The 17,322-nt window shown below is 41.2% G+C and overlaps 1 protein-coding gene and 1 pseudogene across 1 annotated transcript; both read left to right on the forward strand.

Annotated features, from left to right (window-relative positions):
- Positions 1-2,978: 2,978 nt before the first annotated feature.
- On the forward strand, positions 2,979-3,934 carry LOC138768618 (olfactory receptor 5V1-like; annotated as a pseudogene).
- Positions 3,935-11,691: 7,757 nt separating this feature from the next.
- LOC138768619 (olfactory receptor 5B21-like) lies at positions 11,692-12,627 on the forward strand. Its single transcript, XM_069946571.1, has one exon. It carries the CDS (start codon positions 11,692-11,694, stop codon positions 12,625-12,627), a length of 936 nt encoding a protein of 311 aa, XP_069802672.1.
- Positions 12,628-17,322: the final 4,695 nt, after the last annotated feature.

Consider the following 17,322-nt stretch of genomic DNA (forward strand, 5'->3'; position numbering starts at 1 on the left):
GGAACGCTCTGTGGTAAATTGGTTAGCAAGGAGCTCGAGGTGTATGGTGCACTAGGAGACGAACCCACTGCACATCTTTGGATCTCCACCATACTTGCTTGGTAGGGCAATGTGTAGATTCGGCTCCAGTGGAAAAGCTACCAGCAGCAGAGAAGTTGGAGGTGCTGGCAGAGTAAATTGAACCGATTGAAGCTACTGTAACAAGGCGGACAACTGCAGCATCTGCTGGGTGACCACTGTGGAGATGTCACTGACGTGTGGCACCTTGCCGGGATCCATGGTTTCAGCCTACTGTCACAGCAGGAGTAGTGGAGCTGCTGCACTGCTGCTAGCATTGGCATAAGCCGCACCAGCGAGTGGAGTCTGGTCTGGTCTTCACCAGTGCCCACCACAAGGTGAGTTGGGCTTGCTGTAGCAGGCGACCCCCAGGTCGCTACCCCTGGCTTGGATTGCCAGCAGAGGCAGACAAGGTGCCTCTGGTGACAAGTAGGTGGCAGGCAGAACCACAGCATGGCTGGAAGCAGGGCTGATACCACGAGCAGCAATCCTGTACAGGAACAGTGACAGCAGGAACCACGGGCAGAAATCACGGGCAGAGCTAGCACCACAATCTAGAACGCATGCAGAGGCTCCAACACAAGGGTCAAGGCAGAAATTTATAGTGAGGTGTCTGTGCACTTTAACCAATTAGGGGCGTACTGTCCCTTTAAACCACAGAAAATAGGCGACCCTGCCTCCTAGGGTAGATTGGGAGCAAGCAGGAGCACGGACCAGTAACGTGTTCAGAGGGGCCAAAGAGGAGGCAGCCCCAGGCCCTGCTACGTGGGCTCCAGCGCCAGCTGGATGGGAAAGCAGGTGTGGCGGCAGCCCGGAGCACGGACCACGGCCGTGACAATCTGAAAGAAGGAATGGCTTAGTATGCGGCACTATGTTTCCCACCAAAACAATGGACACCAGGGCAGAACCCAGCAGACCCCATTATAAGTCAACAGGGCATGTCAGGTGCCATTGGTATCCATCGTGCCACACATCCAAATACTCAGCCATCTTTGCACCTATGCTAATATGAGAGAACAGAAAAATGTAATTGAGGACACAGATGTAACATTGTAATTGGGGAACAGATCCAGGAAAATATCTTTATATAAAACATCAGAGATTTCTTAGCAGCACCGAAGGAAAAGGATCCCATAGAGATCACACAGGCTATAAGACCTGCAGCTCCAGAGCTTGTGTCTTTGGCTGGTGGCTCAGCATCCTCATCCTTAGTATCCTTATCCTCAGCATCATCATCAGCATCCTCATCCTTATCCTCCGCATCATCATCATCCTCATCACCATCACCATCATCAATACCAAAGAGGTAGATAGAAATGATGTCTTCCACAACTATTTCTCTTCAATCATTTTCCTCATTTATTCAGTTAATATAGAATATTCTACAGATATATAATAACAGTGACAATGGAAGAGACGCAGGACAGGAAGATAAGTTGTTCTTAACACTTAAAGGGAACCTGTCCCCATGAAAATGCTATCTAATCTATGAGCCTCATGTAACAGAGCAGGAAGAGCTGAGCAAATTGAGATATATCTTTATTGGAAAATATTCTGTATAATTTGTAATTTATTGATTGAAATCACTTTATTCTTAAGAGTCCACTGGATGGTGATAGTGATAAGACCGCCCACTGGACTCCTAAGCATGCAAAGATCAGAGATTTCTGTCAATAAATGACAAGTTATACCGAATATTTTCCAAGAAAGATACAACTCAATCTGCTCAGTTCTATAATATGATGCTGGTAGATTTGAAGCTTATAAAAAAAGGGAAAATTATATTATTTATGTTATTTTATTTTTTCTGAATAGATAGAGTGATGCTCATATAGGAATTAAGAGGGTAAGTAGCAGCCAGGTGCTTCTAATCAAATGTGAACTATAAAAAAATCAGGAGGCACGTGTTAAAGGGTCACCCCCTAAACTTACTTTACCACAACATAGATTAATGAACGCCGATTCTGAATCTGCAATTTCCCTCTGCATCAGCATTCCCGGTTTGTAGGCTTAGGCTGGGTTCACACTACGGTTTCTTTCATACTTTTTTTTTTTTGCCGTTTTTGGGGGGAAAAAAGGATGAAAATGGGATGCATTTGTGCGCATCCAATTTGATCCGTTTTTCCATTGCCTTCCATTAGTAGAATTCGTTTTTTTATAACATACACAAAAATAGGGTCAGGTACATTTTTGTGCAAAAGTGGATGAAAAAAATGTAGTGAGATTTGTCAAAAACCAAACCCAGCATATCAGAGAACCTTGTACCAGCTATTAAAAGAGGTTGTCCCAAAAAAAATAACTAACCACAGGATAGCGGAAAAGTAACAGATTGTGGATGGTCTGACCTCCGTACCTCCCACCGATCTCTGTATCGGGCCCCGTCTTCTTTGTTGTGAATACAGTCATGGGTACGGCACATGACCCGCAACTTTATTCATTCTCTATGGAGCCACCGGAGGGAGCCAAGTAAGGTAGATGACTGCATACTCAGCTCTTTCTGGTGGCTCTATAGGAAAAAATAGAACCACGGGTTGGATGTCGTGCCCTCTGCTGTATTTATAACAAAAATACAGAGATCAGTGAGGGGTGCAAAGGGCGATCCACCCACGATCTCTTTTAGATAGGGAAAAAGTCAATTTTTCAGGGACAACCTCCTTATTGATCTGGGTTTGATTTTCAGCCATAAGCCCTGGGCATCTTGTAGTCCAGAAAGGGCATGCGCTGTGGTTAGCCCCCCCCCCCCCCCCACCCATCTTATTACTAGTGGATACAAAGGGGCCCACATGCCCAAGTACAATTCTTATCATGTACAGTTGATCCCTTCAGTTCACTTCATACTTTTACCATTCACTTTTATTGATCCCTTCCTTCTAGATCGCCTTTGGTGAGATGATACAGCAAAATGACAGTTCGGACCGGGGTTTCATTTTGTTGGGATTTTCATATTTTCAGAACCAGGGGATGGCGCTGTTCCTGGTCTTCCTTTTTCTCTACCTTCTCACCATACTAGGTAACACCCTCACGATCCTGATCATCTGCCTGAACCTGCACCTTCACACCCCCATGTACTTCTTCATCGGTCATCTCTCCTTCTTGGATATCTGTAATACGTGCGCTACCATTCCCAAAATGCTGGTCAACATCACCAAAGAACAATCAATCTCGTATGCCGGTTGTGTCACCCAACTGTTCATCTTCACGTCCCTGGAGAGTACTGAGTGTGCCCTCTTGGCTGTCATGGCATATGACCGATATTTGGCCATATGTGACCCTCTACATTACATTGAAACTATGAGCAGCTCGGCATGCACGGCCTTTGCCGCGGCACCATGGTTGGTTGGTTTCCTCCAGTCTTCTGTCCATACCTTTTTTACCTTCCGGTTGTCCTTCTGCCAACCCAGGACCATTGACAGCTTCTTCTGTGAAATCCTTTCTCTGCTAAAGCTTTCATGTTCAGTAACTTATCTCAATGAGATTGTGCTGTTTGGTGTTGGAGGACTCTTCAGCCTGAGTCCTTTCCTGCTGACTTTTGTCTCTTACACCCTGATCCTCAGGACCATTCTTCAGATTCCATCTTCGGAAGGCAGAAGTAAGGCGTTCTCCACCTGTGGATCTCACTTGACAGTGGTCAGTCTCTTCTATGGGTCCGCCATGTTTGTCTACTTCCACCTCACCTCCAGCTATTCATTGCCGGTGGACAGTTCCGTTACTCAACCCCATCATTTATAGCTTGAAGAATAATGAGGTCAAGGAGGTCATGCAAAAAATATTCAAAGTCAAGGCAGGAAAAATTAATTCAAAAATATCAACAATGAGAAATGAAAATAAAGAGAAAGGGGGAAATCCCTTCTGTAAAGAACCAATGACATTTAGATGAAAAGGATATATAAATTGTTATGAAGGTCCGACCGAGGATAGAACCCACAGCCCGAGGTCGAAATATAAATGAAAAACGTGATTTAATTTTAAAAAAAGCACAAAAATGTAGAATAAATTCAGTATAAACACAGACTGCATATAATGTGATCATTCTAATAACCAAATCTATGAGTTCAATTCAAAAATCACAAGAACGACCAGTCAGGAGGAGCCGGCGTCTGTATATACCCGTTACAAGTACCAGGTTTATGTCTAGGATCCTAAATGCCCCCAAAAATGTATGATCAAAGCTACTTTGTCCTTTCAAAGCACAAAAACATAATTTTAGTAGATTTTATCAATTGTTATTTCTGTTTTAGTTATTACATTGTGTTATGTTTTATCTTTTTTTTTTTCTATTACTTTCCTTTTTTTTCCATTTTGGCCTTAGCAATATCACTATTCAATTTTTTCACCCCATTTCACAAGGTTTGTATATAAAACAAGTAAAGTTGGGGTCACACTATGTTTTTTCCATCTGTAAAAAAAAAAAAATGGATGAAAAACAGATGGAAAAATGGACTTCCATTATAGAAAAAAACCCGGATCAAAACACATCAGTATTTTTTTTTAACGTACACAAAAATGTGGCCAACCACGTTTTTTTGTGTACGTTAAAAAAAACGGATGTGTTTTGATCTGATATATATATATATAATATATATATGGGGAGTCCATTTTTCCATCATTTTTTTCATCCATCTTTTTTTTTAAACGGATGAAAATAACATAATGTGAACCCAACCTGAATATTATAATATTCATATAATTTATGCTATATAAAATACGACTTTGTATCATTTACTATTTTTGTTCCTATTATTATATATTAGTTTACATATATATACAGTGGTACCTTGGTTTAACCCCTTCCCTCCCGGGCCAATTTTCGTTTTTTGCGTTTTCATTTTTTCCTCCTCGTGTTTAAAAGGCCATAGCACTTGCATTTTTTTACCTACAGACCCACATAAGCCCTTATTTTTTGCGCCATTAATTGTACTTTGCAATGATAGACTTAATTTTTGCATAAAATATGCTGCGAAACCAGAAAGAAATTATATGTGCGGTGAAATTGAAAATAAAACGCAATATTTCTTATTTGGGGTGGTTTGGGGTTTACGCCATGCGCCCTATGGTAAAACTGACTTGTTACCTATGTTCCTCAAGTCAATACGATTACAACGAGATGCAACTAGCATGACTTTTATTTTATTTGACAGCTTTTAAAAAATTAAAACCTTTTAAAAAATACTAAATGTCCCTTAAAACTGCTCTATTCCTAGCCTTATAGCGCTTTTATCCTTTGGTCTATGAGGCTATGTGGGGTGTCATTTTTTGCACCATGATCCGTACTTTCTATCGGTATCTTACTTGCGTATATGCGGCTTTTTGATCGCTTTTTCTCACAATTATTCTGGATTTGATGCAACAAAAAATGCACAATTTTGAACTTTGGAATTTTTTTGCGCTTATGCCATTTACCGTATGATATAAGGGAAGTCATAATTTAATAGTTCAGGCGAATATGCATTCGGCGATACTAAATATGTTTATTTTTTTATTTATTTTTATTTATAACATGAGAAAAGGGGGGTTATTCAAACTTTTATTAGTCGGGGGGTTTTCTATTAATAAAAACACTTTTTTTAATTTTCATTTACAGTAATTAGAAGCCCCCTGGGGAACTTTAGAGGTAGAATAAATAGAATACTTGAAAGTAGAAAGAATACTTGTGCCTGTGTTTTGACTCTTTGGTCTTTGCAGCACCTATTGCCTACCAGTGTCAGGATACCCGTCCTAGAGGGTGACACAAGCCCCAGACCTTGTTCCCTGGGTTGAGCAGAGTGGTCAGAGTTCTCTGATTACACCCAGGTTGGGAGATAAAGTGCTTAGGCTTCTAGCAACTTTGTTCAATCTGGATCAGTTCCTTGACTTCTTGTGGATACTGTCCTGCACTATGTTACGATGTCCACGGCATGGGTTCAGATGATCCCTGACTTGTCCTCTCTAGTAGTGACTTAACACTGCATAGAGTGTAATAGGGTTGCTTGAGGGAAAACTGTGTCTAGGTCTCGCATATACATGTGCTCTGCTCAACGTCTAGACTACACACTACAGACTGGGGACCTGGCAGGAGCCAGGGCCCAACTTGACTGCTGTAGGGAGCGTCCTATCTTGTGTCCTTCGTCTACAAAATCCAAGGCAAAAAGACCTCACACTTCCTCTACCCATGTGACTTCCTTCCTACAGCATATGTAAACCGTGCTGTGAGTGGGTGAGAAGTGAGTGTGTAACGACGACATCTAGTTGTAAAACTTTGTTACTGCTACATTACCACTTACACTTTTAAGTACAGACCTTTGCGAAGGGTGTAACCAATAGCAACACCAGTGGTGGGACACCACATGTGGGGGGGGGGGGGTGAAGGCTAGTTGCCTGGTCTGATCTCACAGAAGAGCTGCTGTAAAGCAAACTGATGACAAATCTCCTGCTGGCTATGATATAAAGATGTCAGATCACCCAAGACATGGCAGCTTGTTGTGTACGAGGTTGGATTCTGATCCATGCGTCTACAATGGACATCAGGACTGAAGCATGGAGCAATGGAGGAAGGCATCTGGTCTGATGGGTCACGTTCTCCATCATGTGGATGGCCGGGTCCATGTACATTACTTACCTGGGGAATAGATGGCACTAGGCTGCACTATGGGAAGAAGACAAGATGGCGGCGGGGGCAGTGTGGTGGGCAATGTTTTGCTGGAGACCTTGGGTCCTGGCATCATGTGACATGTACCACCTACCTAACCATTGTCTACAAAGTCCCTCCCTTCATGCAGAAGGACCCCCTAATGACAGCAAATAATGCCCTGGGGGCCACACTGCAGACATTGTTCAGAAATAAGGAACATGACAAAGATCAAGATGGTGACTCGTCCTCCAGATTCCCCAGATCTCAGTCTGATCGATCATCTGTGGGATCCATGGAGGCCGCACCTCACACTGCACAGGAGTTATCTCCGTCCTGACATTGGACATATACGCTGATCCTGCTTCATAGACAGCAGATACGGCTTTTTGTCTCCTCTCTTTCCAAATGAAATAAAATTGATAAAACTGGATGTTCAAAGTGGCACAAATAAACACTACCGCTCATACTGCACAAAAAAAACCATACACAGGAAAACAAAAGCAGCAGAATATGGTGATACAGAGCAATCCTTCTTCTAGATTTTATTATTTTTTAAGACTCAACAAAAACTAAAGAGCTCTATAAATCCCGGTGATTGCAGTGATCCGCAGAGTAAAGCTTCTCCATACACTGAATGGTCCATAAAATGGCGTCATTCCCGCTCCACAATGTTACACTTATATTTATGTTCTTGTGTTTATAGCACTTTACAGCTCTGCTCACTTCTAACAGACCTGAGAGCAATAACCGGGAAGTTGTGCTCTTTATTCTGCAATATGCAAAGTATTTCCTCCTCTTATGGAAATTTAAAGGGATTATCCAGGATTACAAAAAACACAGCTACTTTCTTGCAGAAACAGCGTCACCCCTGTCCTCAGGTTGTGGAAGTTAATCCGATTCACCTCCATTTACTTCAATAGAACTGAATTACAAAACCCCCGCACCCAGCCTGAGGACAAGAGTGGAGCTGTATCAGAAAGCAGCCATTTTCTAATCCTGGACAACCCCTTTAAAGGGAATGTGTCACCTAAATTTTCTCTTACTAATTAGAGTCAGATACTAAATTTGTTCTTTTATTCCAATCTGTTTTTATTTTCTGACTGTAATTTTTTTTATTTCACTATTTGTACGTTGTTATGGGGGCGGCCATATTGCCTGAGCTGTTTTTAACAGCATTTAGTGACATGCTTTACAGCAGGACCTAGACAACAACAGACAGACTCTGTCCTCTTGGGTTGAATGTGAGACATTACTGAGGGCGCTCTTTGACCTGTGTAGAGGTCATTCCACAGGGAGCTGCTATTGTCTCCTCTTTCTACTGGTGTCACATGATGCTGCAATGCTGTACAGATCACTTTACTGCAGCCTCTTCTTATCACCACAGACACAACAGGAAGTCTCAGCTTAGTTTTAGCCCCAGTGGTGAGAATGAAAACTGCAAAATATCAGGATTATTTTATTATATAGATAGAAAAATGGAAATTTGGAAAAAATGTCACCAAAAATTCTTTAAAAATATTTTTAACATAAAACATTATTTACAAAAATAAGTCATTTTCTGATGACACATTCCCTTTAAATGCAACTCACCCCGCAAAACAAAACAATACCTTTTTATTACAATCACATGGTCGCCTTTTTCACTTGGCAGAACTATTCACAATTGTGTATTTTGAACCTTGGGACAATTATCATCTGAACAGGCCAACCACCCCATGTCATCAGGCCAACCACCCCATGTCATCAGGCCAACCACCCCATGTCATCGGGCCAAAGATCAGCTGACAAATGATCAGCTAAAAAAATCATTGGCCGTTGGCTACACACAACTGGACCTCCAACTAAACAACACTTAAAGGGGAACTATCAGCAGGTTAGACAAATCTAACCTGCTGATAGCTGACTAAAAAACACAGGAGATGTCGAGGAGGAAGTTATGTGTCTTACCTCCCTACTCGGTGCTGTTCCTGTGTTCTTAGCTGTATAATCCTCAGTCCGGAGCACCATAAGGAGCACTGCCCCATCCCCACAGCACCAAGCTTACCTGCTCCTGCGAATGATAATCAATGGAGCAGAGGAGAGAGAGCGGCAGTCTGGGGGCAGAGCAGTGCTCCTAACGGTGCTCCGGACTGAGGATTACACAGCTAACAATATGGGAACAGCGCAGAGGAGGGAGGTAAGAGACATATCTTCCTCCTCGGTCCCCTGTGCACAATAGGTTAGATACATCTGACAGCAAAAGGAAGCTGTCAAGTTCTGAGCCTACTGCTTTCTGCTGAAGACACAGAAAACTGTTTGAGCTGTTCTGTCCGTCTCCCCTTTCCTTCCAAGATGGTTCATGTAAATTGTGTCCCTGGCTGGCTGTTTATGCACTCTGTAATGTGGGAGAGTTAATCTTAGGTCAATTTACTTGTGACCTTACGGTGATTAACAACAGTTCTCATTTTTCACCAAAAATTATTTATATATATTTTTAATTATATTATATAATAAAAGAAAAAACTAAATATAATATGGCATTCTGGTTATTTCTCATTATATAGTATATAATTAAATCACGTCAGGCAGGGCCTCTCACGGGACAAAGTAACAAACAGGATATTTTTGGACGATCCTCTGATCTACAGGGAATCTCTTCAGATGGAACCAATTATCGTTCGCCGATCACTCCGGGGAAGAGACGTTAATCATCTAATGAGAGAGAAAAATCCATCATATAAGGCGACGTACACAGCGACATATATAACCCAAGCCTGGCCGACCCCACGCGTATATGGAGGGACTGACACACAACACCTCATCTACCAGCTACACCTCTAACATTGTAAGTTTTTGTTGTTTTTCTTTTTTTGTTTCGTTTTTTTTTATGCATGTTGTACGTCATTGGGTGCTGATGTTTTATTTTGATTTATCTACAAAGTAATTTTTGTCTATTTGCGTTTTCATTTTTTCGTACACTATTTGGCATTTGTTTTAGTTTTTTGGCCATTTTTTCTGGCGCTTTTGACCTTGTGTTTGAATAATGTGTTATATGTTTTGGACTTTTTGGGGGTCAGCGTCTTGACCCAAACATGGACTTCATTGTTGAAGTCCGTGTTTGGGTCCAAATGACGACCTGAATGCACCAGCTCCAGAACAGAAGGGGTTAAGTGATCCCTTCCTCGGGATCCTTGGACCCCCTTCTGACCACAGTCTTGCCCACAGAGGGTTAATTTAACCCCCTGGGGACCAGAATGTGGCGTTTTCGTCACAGAAAAACACCACTAAAAAAACACCATACAAATAAGCTCTGGCGTTTTTTAGTGGAGCAGAAAACTTCCACTGAAGTCTATGAGAGAAAAACACCACAGTTTGCCAAAAAAAACACCAAACCCTCAGCATGCTGCATTTTTTAAAAACTGCAACAGAGACTCAAAAACGTCAAGAAGGAGAATAAAACGCCACCACCAAAAAAAAAATGCAGTGTGTAAAGGGTAGATCATAAACGTCCAGTGACCTCTAGCTAATACCTGGCCGCTGGCGTTTTTATTGGTGTTTTTAAAGCAGTGTAAAACCAGTCTAAAAGCTGTAACGCTTATTTTTCTATGAACTTTTTTTTAGCTTTTTAGAAAAAAAATGAAAAACACAGCTGCTTTCTTCCAGAAACAGCATCACCCTTGTCTGGGGCGGAGCTGTAATACCACATGTAACCTGAGGACAGGTGTGATGCTGTTCTGGGAGAAAGCAGTTATGTTTTTCTAATGAACATGTTTTGGATCTTCAGGTTGACAATACCCAATTTATTATTACAGGGGGGTTAATTTTTATATATTTTAGTTTTTATGTATTTCCTTTGAATTCTATGATCATCTTATCGACTGCTCATAGGGATCAATGTAATACTAAAGTATTACACTGATCCCTCAGACTGACATTCTAAAAGTATAATCGTGGGGAGCCCATCTGTCCCACTATGCCACCAAATATTCACATTTACAGTGTTTAATTGCCCCTGTTGGTCTTGACAGCACCATTTAAAGGGATTATCCAGGATTAGAAAAAGCACTGCTATATTCTTGCAAAAACAGCGTCACCCCGGTTGTGTGGTATTACAATTCAGCTCCATTGACTTGAATGGAACTGAACTGCAAAACCCCACACCCAAACTGGGGGCAGGAGAGGCGGTGTTTCTGGAAAAAAAAGCAAACTGTTTTCTTTTTTTTTTTTTAATCCTGTTCAATCCTTTTAAATAGTTCATAGCAAGCATAGAACGGTCGCTGGCTACGGAGCAAGCCTCCACCATGGAGCAGCACTATGATGTACCAGCAGGTCATAGTGAGTTAAGGGGGTTAAAGAAGTGATATTCAGGGGAGGGGCCTCTCAAACAACATAACCAGTAAACTTAACAGTAACATCTGTCAAAGGAATTCTGGTCTCGATAAAGAAGCGACCGTCTTTTGGGGAAGTTTCACTATTTTTAAATCCTTTTGTAGGATTTTTTTTTTTTATTTACTAGGGATATTTCCAAACTCCCGCACAGCTGATCTCAAAGACCCAGCAACAGGACACAGGGCCGGATCCAGGTTTTTGCGGGCCCTTGGGCCCCTTATCCATCCACTATACACAATCACTTGAGACACCACTAACATACACAAACACACATTAGTAACACACACACACACAGCACTTACAGGTCAGTTTTCTCCCCCTTCCTCTCTGTCTAGCCGATCTCCACACTGTAGTTTTGAGGACCTGCGGGTCATGTGATCAGGTCCTTCATTCCTCTCTCTGCAGGACGCTTACAGGTCCTGCCCTCTCTCTTCTCGTGTCCAGCTCTCACCCTGCACTGTGGTGCTGTGGGCCTTGGCACTTGCCCAGGTAAGCCCAGTGCTGCCGCCGAACCAATTCAGATATACTGTATATCCATCATTTACCTTTCTGTAGGCAGAAATGTTTTTCAGTAACTTTAAGCAATTTTTTTCCCCTCGAAAGGTAATAAAACCGATTTCTTGTATTTATTATGGGTATCCAATAATAAGTATCCAAATATGAGGAAGGAAAATGGAACATTCACCACTTACTTTGTGCTTGAAGGGTTTTCAGATGTTCCTGAAGTAGAGTGCTTCTTATTCGTTTCATTCTCCTCGATTTATCTTCTAACTCTACTGGGAAACTCGGCCCTAGTAACCACCATCCACATGGACGTCGGTCTGTCCAGTGCACCAATGTTCATGTTCCTGAGTCACCTCTCCTTCCTGGACATGTGTTACACCACGGTGACTTTCCCCAAGATGCTCCTGACTCTTCTTTTGGGCGATCGAACCATCTCCTACTCCGGCTGCTTCTTGCAGCTTTTTTTTTTCATTTCCTTTGGACAATCCGAGAGTTTCTTGTTGGCCGTCATGGCCTATGACAGATACGTGGCCATATGTTCTCCTCTTCACTACATGGATTTGGTAACTAAGCGCGTATGTGCTTACCTAACGCTGCTCTCCTGGTTTTCAGGGTTTATAAATTCGGCCCTCCATACTGGTTTGGCCACCCGATTGACTTTCTGCTCTTCCAACCATATTGACCGTTTCTTCTGTGACATCACGCCATTGCTGAGGATATCTTGTGTAAGCACCTTGCTGAATGAGATCGTGATCTATGTGGCCGGGGTCTTCGTGGTTCTTACGCCTTTCCTCTCCATCCTCATCTCTTACGTATACATCATCGGCACGATCCTTAGGATTCCGTCCTCCACAGGTCGACATAAGACCTTCTCCACCTGCAGTTCACACCTTACTGTGGTGTGTATGTTTTACTGTACTGTCCTACTGATGTACATGAGACCGGCCGCCTACTCCCAGGATCACGACAAAATATTTGCTCTTTTATATACTTTCATTACCCCGTTACTGAACCCGTTCATATATGGTTTGAGAAGCAAAGAGGTAAAACTGGCTTTCAAGAAGACCTTCAAAAAGAAATATAATCGGTAAAGATTCGACCATCTCTTTCCTGGTCGGTCTACTCAGATGTGCATTCATAGAGTGTTGGGAAATATTCAGATTGGTGCTGGGGGGGCTCCCCACTCCATCCTGTCATTGGATGCTACCAAGGCGTTCGACAGGGTGGAGTGGGGATACCTATGGGTGGTTCTTCGGAAATTCGGTTTTGGGGATAGGTTTATAAGTTTAATAAAACTGTTGTACACTCATCCGAGGGCAAATATTAGTATTAATGGTGGTTGTACAGATTTTTTTGAACTTTTTAGGGGTACGAGGCAGGGCTGTCCTCTCTCCCCCCTGCTCTTTGCACTAGCAATAGAGCCCCTCGCTTGTTCTATTAGGGAGGATGCGGGGATTTTTGGTTTTGGAGCACGGGGGAGAGAGGACAAAATAGTTTTGTATGCTGACGACCTTCTTTTGTTTGTAGCTGATCCAGAAAGACACATAGAATATATTATTGAGAAAATACAAAAATTTGGTAGATTTTCTGGGCTCAGTATTAACTGGGAAAAATCTGTGTTGTTGTTGTTGGGTGACGCAAAGTTCAATAAAACCCTTAATCTAAAAATAATCAAGGAGGAGGATAGTTTTAAGTACCTCGGTGTGAATATATCTGGTAGAATCTCAGAATTCTTACAGAATAACTTGGAACCTGTGTTGAAAGAGTTAGAAAATAAGTCTAAGAGATGTAATGAGCTACCCTTATCAAGAGCGGATAAGATCTGCTTAATTAAGTCAGTATTGTTTCCAAAACTACTCTATGTTTTTTTTGTATCACCGATTTGGGTTGAGGAAAGATATTATAGAAAGATTAGGGCGTTATTTAATAATCTGATATGGGGGAGGAAGAAAGTGCGCATTAAGTTGGATTATTTAATGAAAAGTAAAGGGGCAGGGGGCCGTGCAGTACCAGATGTTAAATTGTATTTTCTTGCAGCTCAACTGAGTTATATTTGGAATTGGAAAGAGGAGGAGTTTTTGCAGTATTTAGTGGACAGATGCAAGGGAAATCGTGTTGATTTAGTTGAGGTGCTAGAAGCAGGGCAATTGACACAAGGGGATCTGGGTGGTTTCCCAACAGCAGTTTCACTGAATAAAAGCTGGAAAATATTGAATGTGAGTGTGAATCGGACCGGATCGTTTGAGTGTACTCCATTATGGTATAATCGAAACTTAATTGAACTAGGACAGTTCCCCAACAGATCTATTCTGGAGGAAAAGGGAGTAAAATATATTAGTGATATTTTTAGGGATGGTAAAATACGGTGTTGGGAAGAATTGGAGTTAGAATATGGATTTGGACAAAGAGAAAGATTCCCTTATATTCAACTGAAATATGCAAGCGAAAGTTTAAAGGAAAATAAGATTCTACAGATTTCCCCGATATTTGGGATATTTAAATTGATAAAGACGGGCCCTTTTAGGAAGAAAGCTTTATCTGTTCTATATAGGGAACTGCTTAAGAACAAACAGGGAGGGAATAAACATAATAGTGTAAGAAAATGGATGGAAGAGCTGGGGACTATGTCGGAAAGACAATGGGAAAAAATTTATGGGAATATTGGGAAGGTAGGGATAAGTGCAGGGTATCAAATGGTCCAATTTAACATAGTCTACCGTTTACATTATACTCCTGGTCGGCTTTCCAAGATGTATCCAAACAAAGAGCATAACTGTAGGAGATGTGGGGAGGAAAAAGTGGAGTGGGGGGGGGGTTGTAGAAGGGATTTTATTTACACCATGGAACAGAGGGTGTTTGATTAAAATGTAAGGTAAAAAAAATTTCTCGTTTTTGGCTGTAAATGGCTGCCGCCAATTTGGAGAACCAAAAGTAGGGGCCGAAGTAGGAAGAGGGAAGAAGGATGTGTTTTTTTTTTTTTTTTTTTTTTTTAAGGTGTGTATGTATGTGTATGAAAGTTTGTGTGTGATGTGTCTGTGTGTCTGTGTATATGTGTATGTATATGTATGTAGGTGGGTATATATGTAGGTATGTATATTTCTGGGTGTGTATGTATGTATATGTATATAATTTTTTTTTTTTTTTTTATCATTATTTAATCCATAATTTTTATTCATTTATTTATTTATTTATTTTATTTATTTATTTATTTTTCTCTTTTTTTTTTTTTTTTTTTTTCCTCCTCCCCTTTTCTTGTGAGAAGAAATGAGAAGAGTTAAAAGCTCAATCTGAGTATAGGTTGTAAGAAAATAAATGAAAAACCTGGATAATACCAGAGGTATGAATGAATAAAAGAGGATTACCAATTGGGAGGGGCATTATGGATGTTTTCTCCCAGTTGGTGTCAAGGTATGAGAGACTAACTATTACTTATACCGGTTCTCCTAACCCCTACTCTTTGGGTGGGCAGAGGGAAGAACTGAGGAATGAATGTTGTGAGGGGTAGGGGCACTAAGGGGAATGATGGGCGTGAGATACGCACATTAGTCCCACCTTCAGCTGACCCGTATAATTAAAAATATTGCACTGTGCTCTGTTTTTTTAAGTAAATATGGGGGTGCGAATCAAGGCACCATGAATTACTCTGCAACTATCATAACACAGGGGAGACAATTGGAAGTTGTCTCTTTTCCCTATATAAAAACTCTTATTTATTTATTTTTATTTCTTGTTTGTTTATTTTTTTTTTTTTTTTTATTTTTTTTTTTTTTCTCCTTCTGGATAAACCCTTTTTTTTTTTTTTTCCCCTTCTCTTTTTTTTTCTAGTTTTGTTATTACTATTAATGAGAATGTATGTAGGTATATGTGTGTGTGTGTGTATCTATTTTTATTTCTTATGATGCGGTTTAAAAAAGGAGGAAAGGGTTTTTGTTTTTGTCTTTTTTTTTGTTTTATTTATTGGGTGTGTGTTTTTTTTTTTTTTTTTTTATATATATATATTAACCCTTTAAGGACATGGCCCATTTTCGTTTTTACGTTTTCGGTTTTTCCTCCTTGTGTTTAAAAGGTCATAGCACTTGCATTTTTCCACCTAGAAACCCACATGACCCCTTATTTTTTGCGTCACTAATTGTACTTTGCAATTACAGGCTGAATTTTTGCATAAAGTACACTGCGAAACCAGAAAAAAATTCGAAGTGTGGTGAAATTGAAAAAAAAAACGCATTTCTTTTATTTGGGGGAAATGTGTTTTTACGCCATTCACCCTGGGGTAAAACTGACTTGTTATGCATGTTCCTCAAGTCGTTAGGATTACAACGATATGTAACATGTATAACTTATATTGTATCTGATGGCCTGTAAAAAATTCAAACCGTTGTTAACCAATATTTGTTCCTTAAAATCGCTCCATTCCCAGGGTTATAGCACTTTTATCCTTTGGTCTATGGGGCTGTGTAAGGTGTCATTTTTTGCGCCATGATGTGTTCTTTCTATCGGTACCTTGATTGCCCATATACGTCTTTTTGATCGCTTTTTATTACATTTTTTCTGGATTTGATGCGACCAAAAATGCGCAATTTTGCACTTTGGGATTTTTTTGCGCTGACGCCGTTTACCGTACGAGATCAGGAATGTGATTAATTAATAGTTCGGGCGATTACGCACGCGGCGATAGCAAACATGTTTATTTATTAATTTATTTGTTTACTTTTATTTAAAACCTGGGAAAAGGGGGGTGATTCAGACTTTTATTAGGGGAGGGGGCTTTTTACTATTAACAACACTTTTTTTTTTTTTTTTACACATATACTAGAAGCCCCCATGGGGGACTTCTAGTATATACACTTGGATCTCTCATTGAGATCTCTGCAGCATAGATATGCTGCAGAGATCCATGAGATCGGCACTCGTTTGCTTTCGGCTGCTGCAGCCGAAAACAAACGAGTGCCGAGCCGAGGACGGCGCCATCTTGGACGCGTCCCCGGCCGGCATCAGTAACGGAGATCGCTCCTCCGGGACAAGGTCCCGGAGGAGCGATCTCCCCCACTAGACACCAGGGAAACGTTGCCTCCGGTAATCGGAGGCAGCTGTCAACTTTGACAGCTGCCTCCGATTAGCTAATTAGCGGGCACGGCGATCAGACCGTGCCCGCTAATAGCGGCGGTCCCGGGCTACACGCGGCACCCGGGATCGCGGCACTTCAAAGCGGGGCCGCCGCGCGGCCCCGCTTTGAAGTGCAAGTGAGGACATAGGACGTACCGGTACGTCCTATGTCCTTAAGAGGTTAATGGAAAGAAGTGGTTCTCCAGGTTGGTGTCGGCTAAGGAATTAAAATTGAAGAGAGAAATATGTATATAAATTAAATTCTTATAATGTATGTTACTCTGTGGTGGATTTAGTATGTAATTTTTGAATTATGATAATAAAAAAAAAAAAAAAAAAGAAAAAAAAAAGATTCGACCATCTCTATTTACCTTGAGGTCCGTTCACAGACAAAGACATTGCACATGCCTTGGGTCTCCAAATTAACCAGAATAGAAAGTTCCTCTAGCTTAGGAGGACACACCTTAAATATATTAGTTTGGTTGCCCATTCATTTAAATAGATGTCATGCAATACCTAATTTTCCCAGCAGTGGCCACTGCAGTCTCCCACAACATGGCAATCAGCTGATCGTCCAGTGGGCCTATAGTTACGGGGTGGTTGTAAACATGGGAAAATATCAGAATTTTTTTATTTGTTGAACATTAAACCCCATTGAGTTACTTTGGGTCCATAAGACTTCC

This window comes from Dendropsophus ebraccatus, chromosome 12 (assembly GCF_027789765.1).
Source record: "Dendropsophus ebraccatus isolate aDenEbr1 chromosome 12, aDenEbr1.pat, whole genome shotgun sequence".
Lineage (NCBI taxonomy): Eukaryota > Metazoa > Chordata > Amphibia > Anura > Hylidae > Dendropsophus > Dendropsophus ebraccatus.

What these genes read in the sequence shown, in the direction of transcription:
- LOC138768619 (XM_069946571.1), top strand. Translation starts at nt 11,692, where the DNA reads ATGAGGAAGGAAAATGGAACATTCACCACTTACTTTGTGCTTGAAGGG.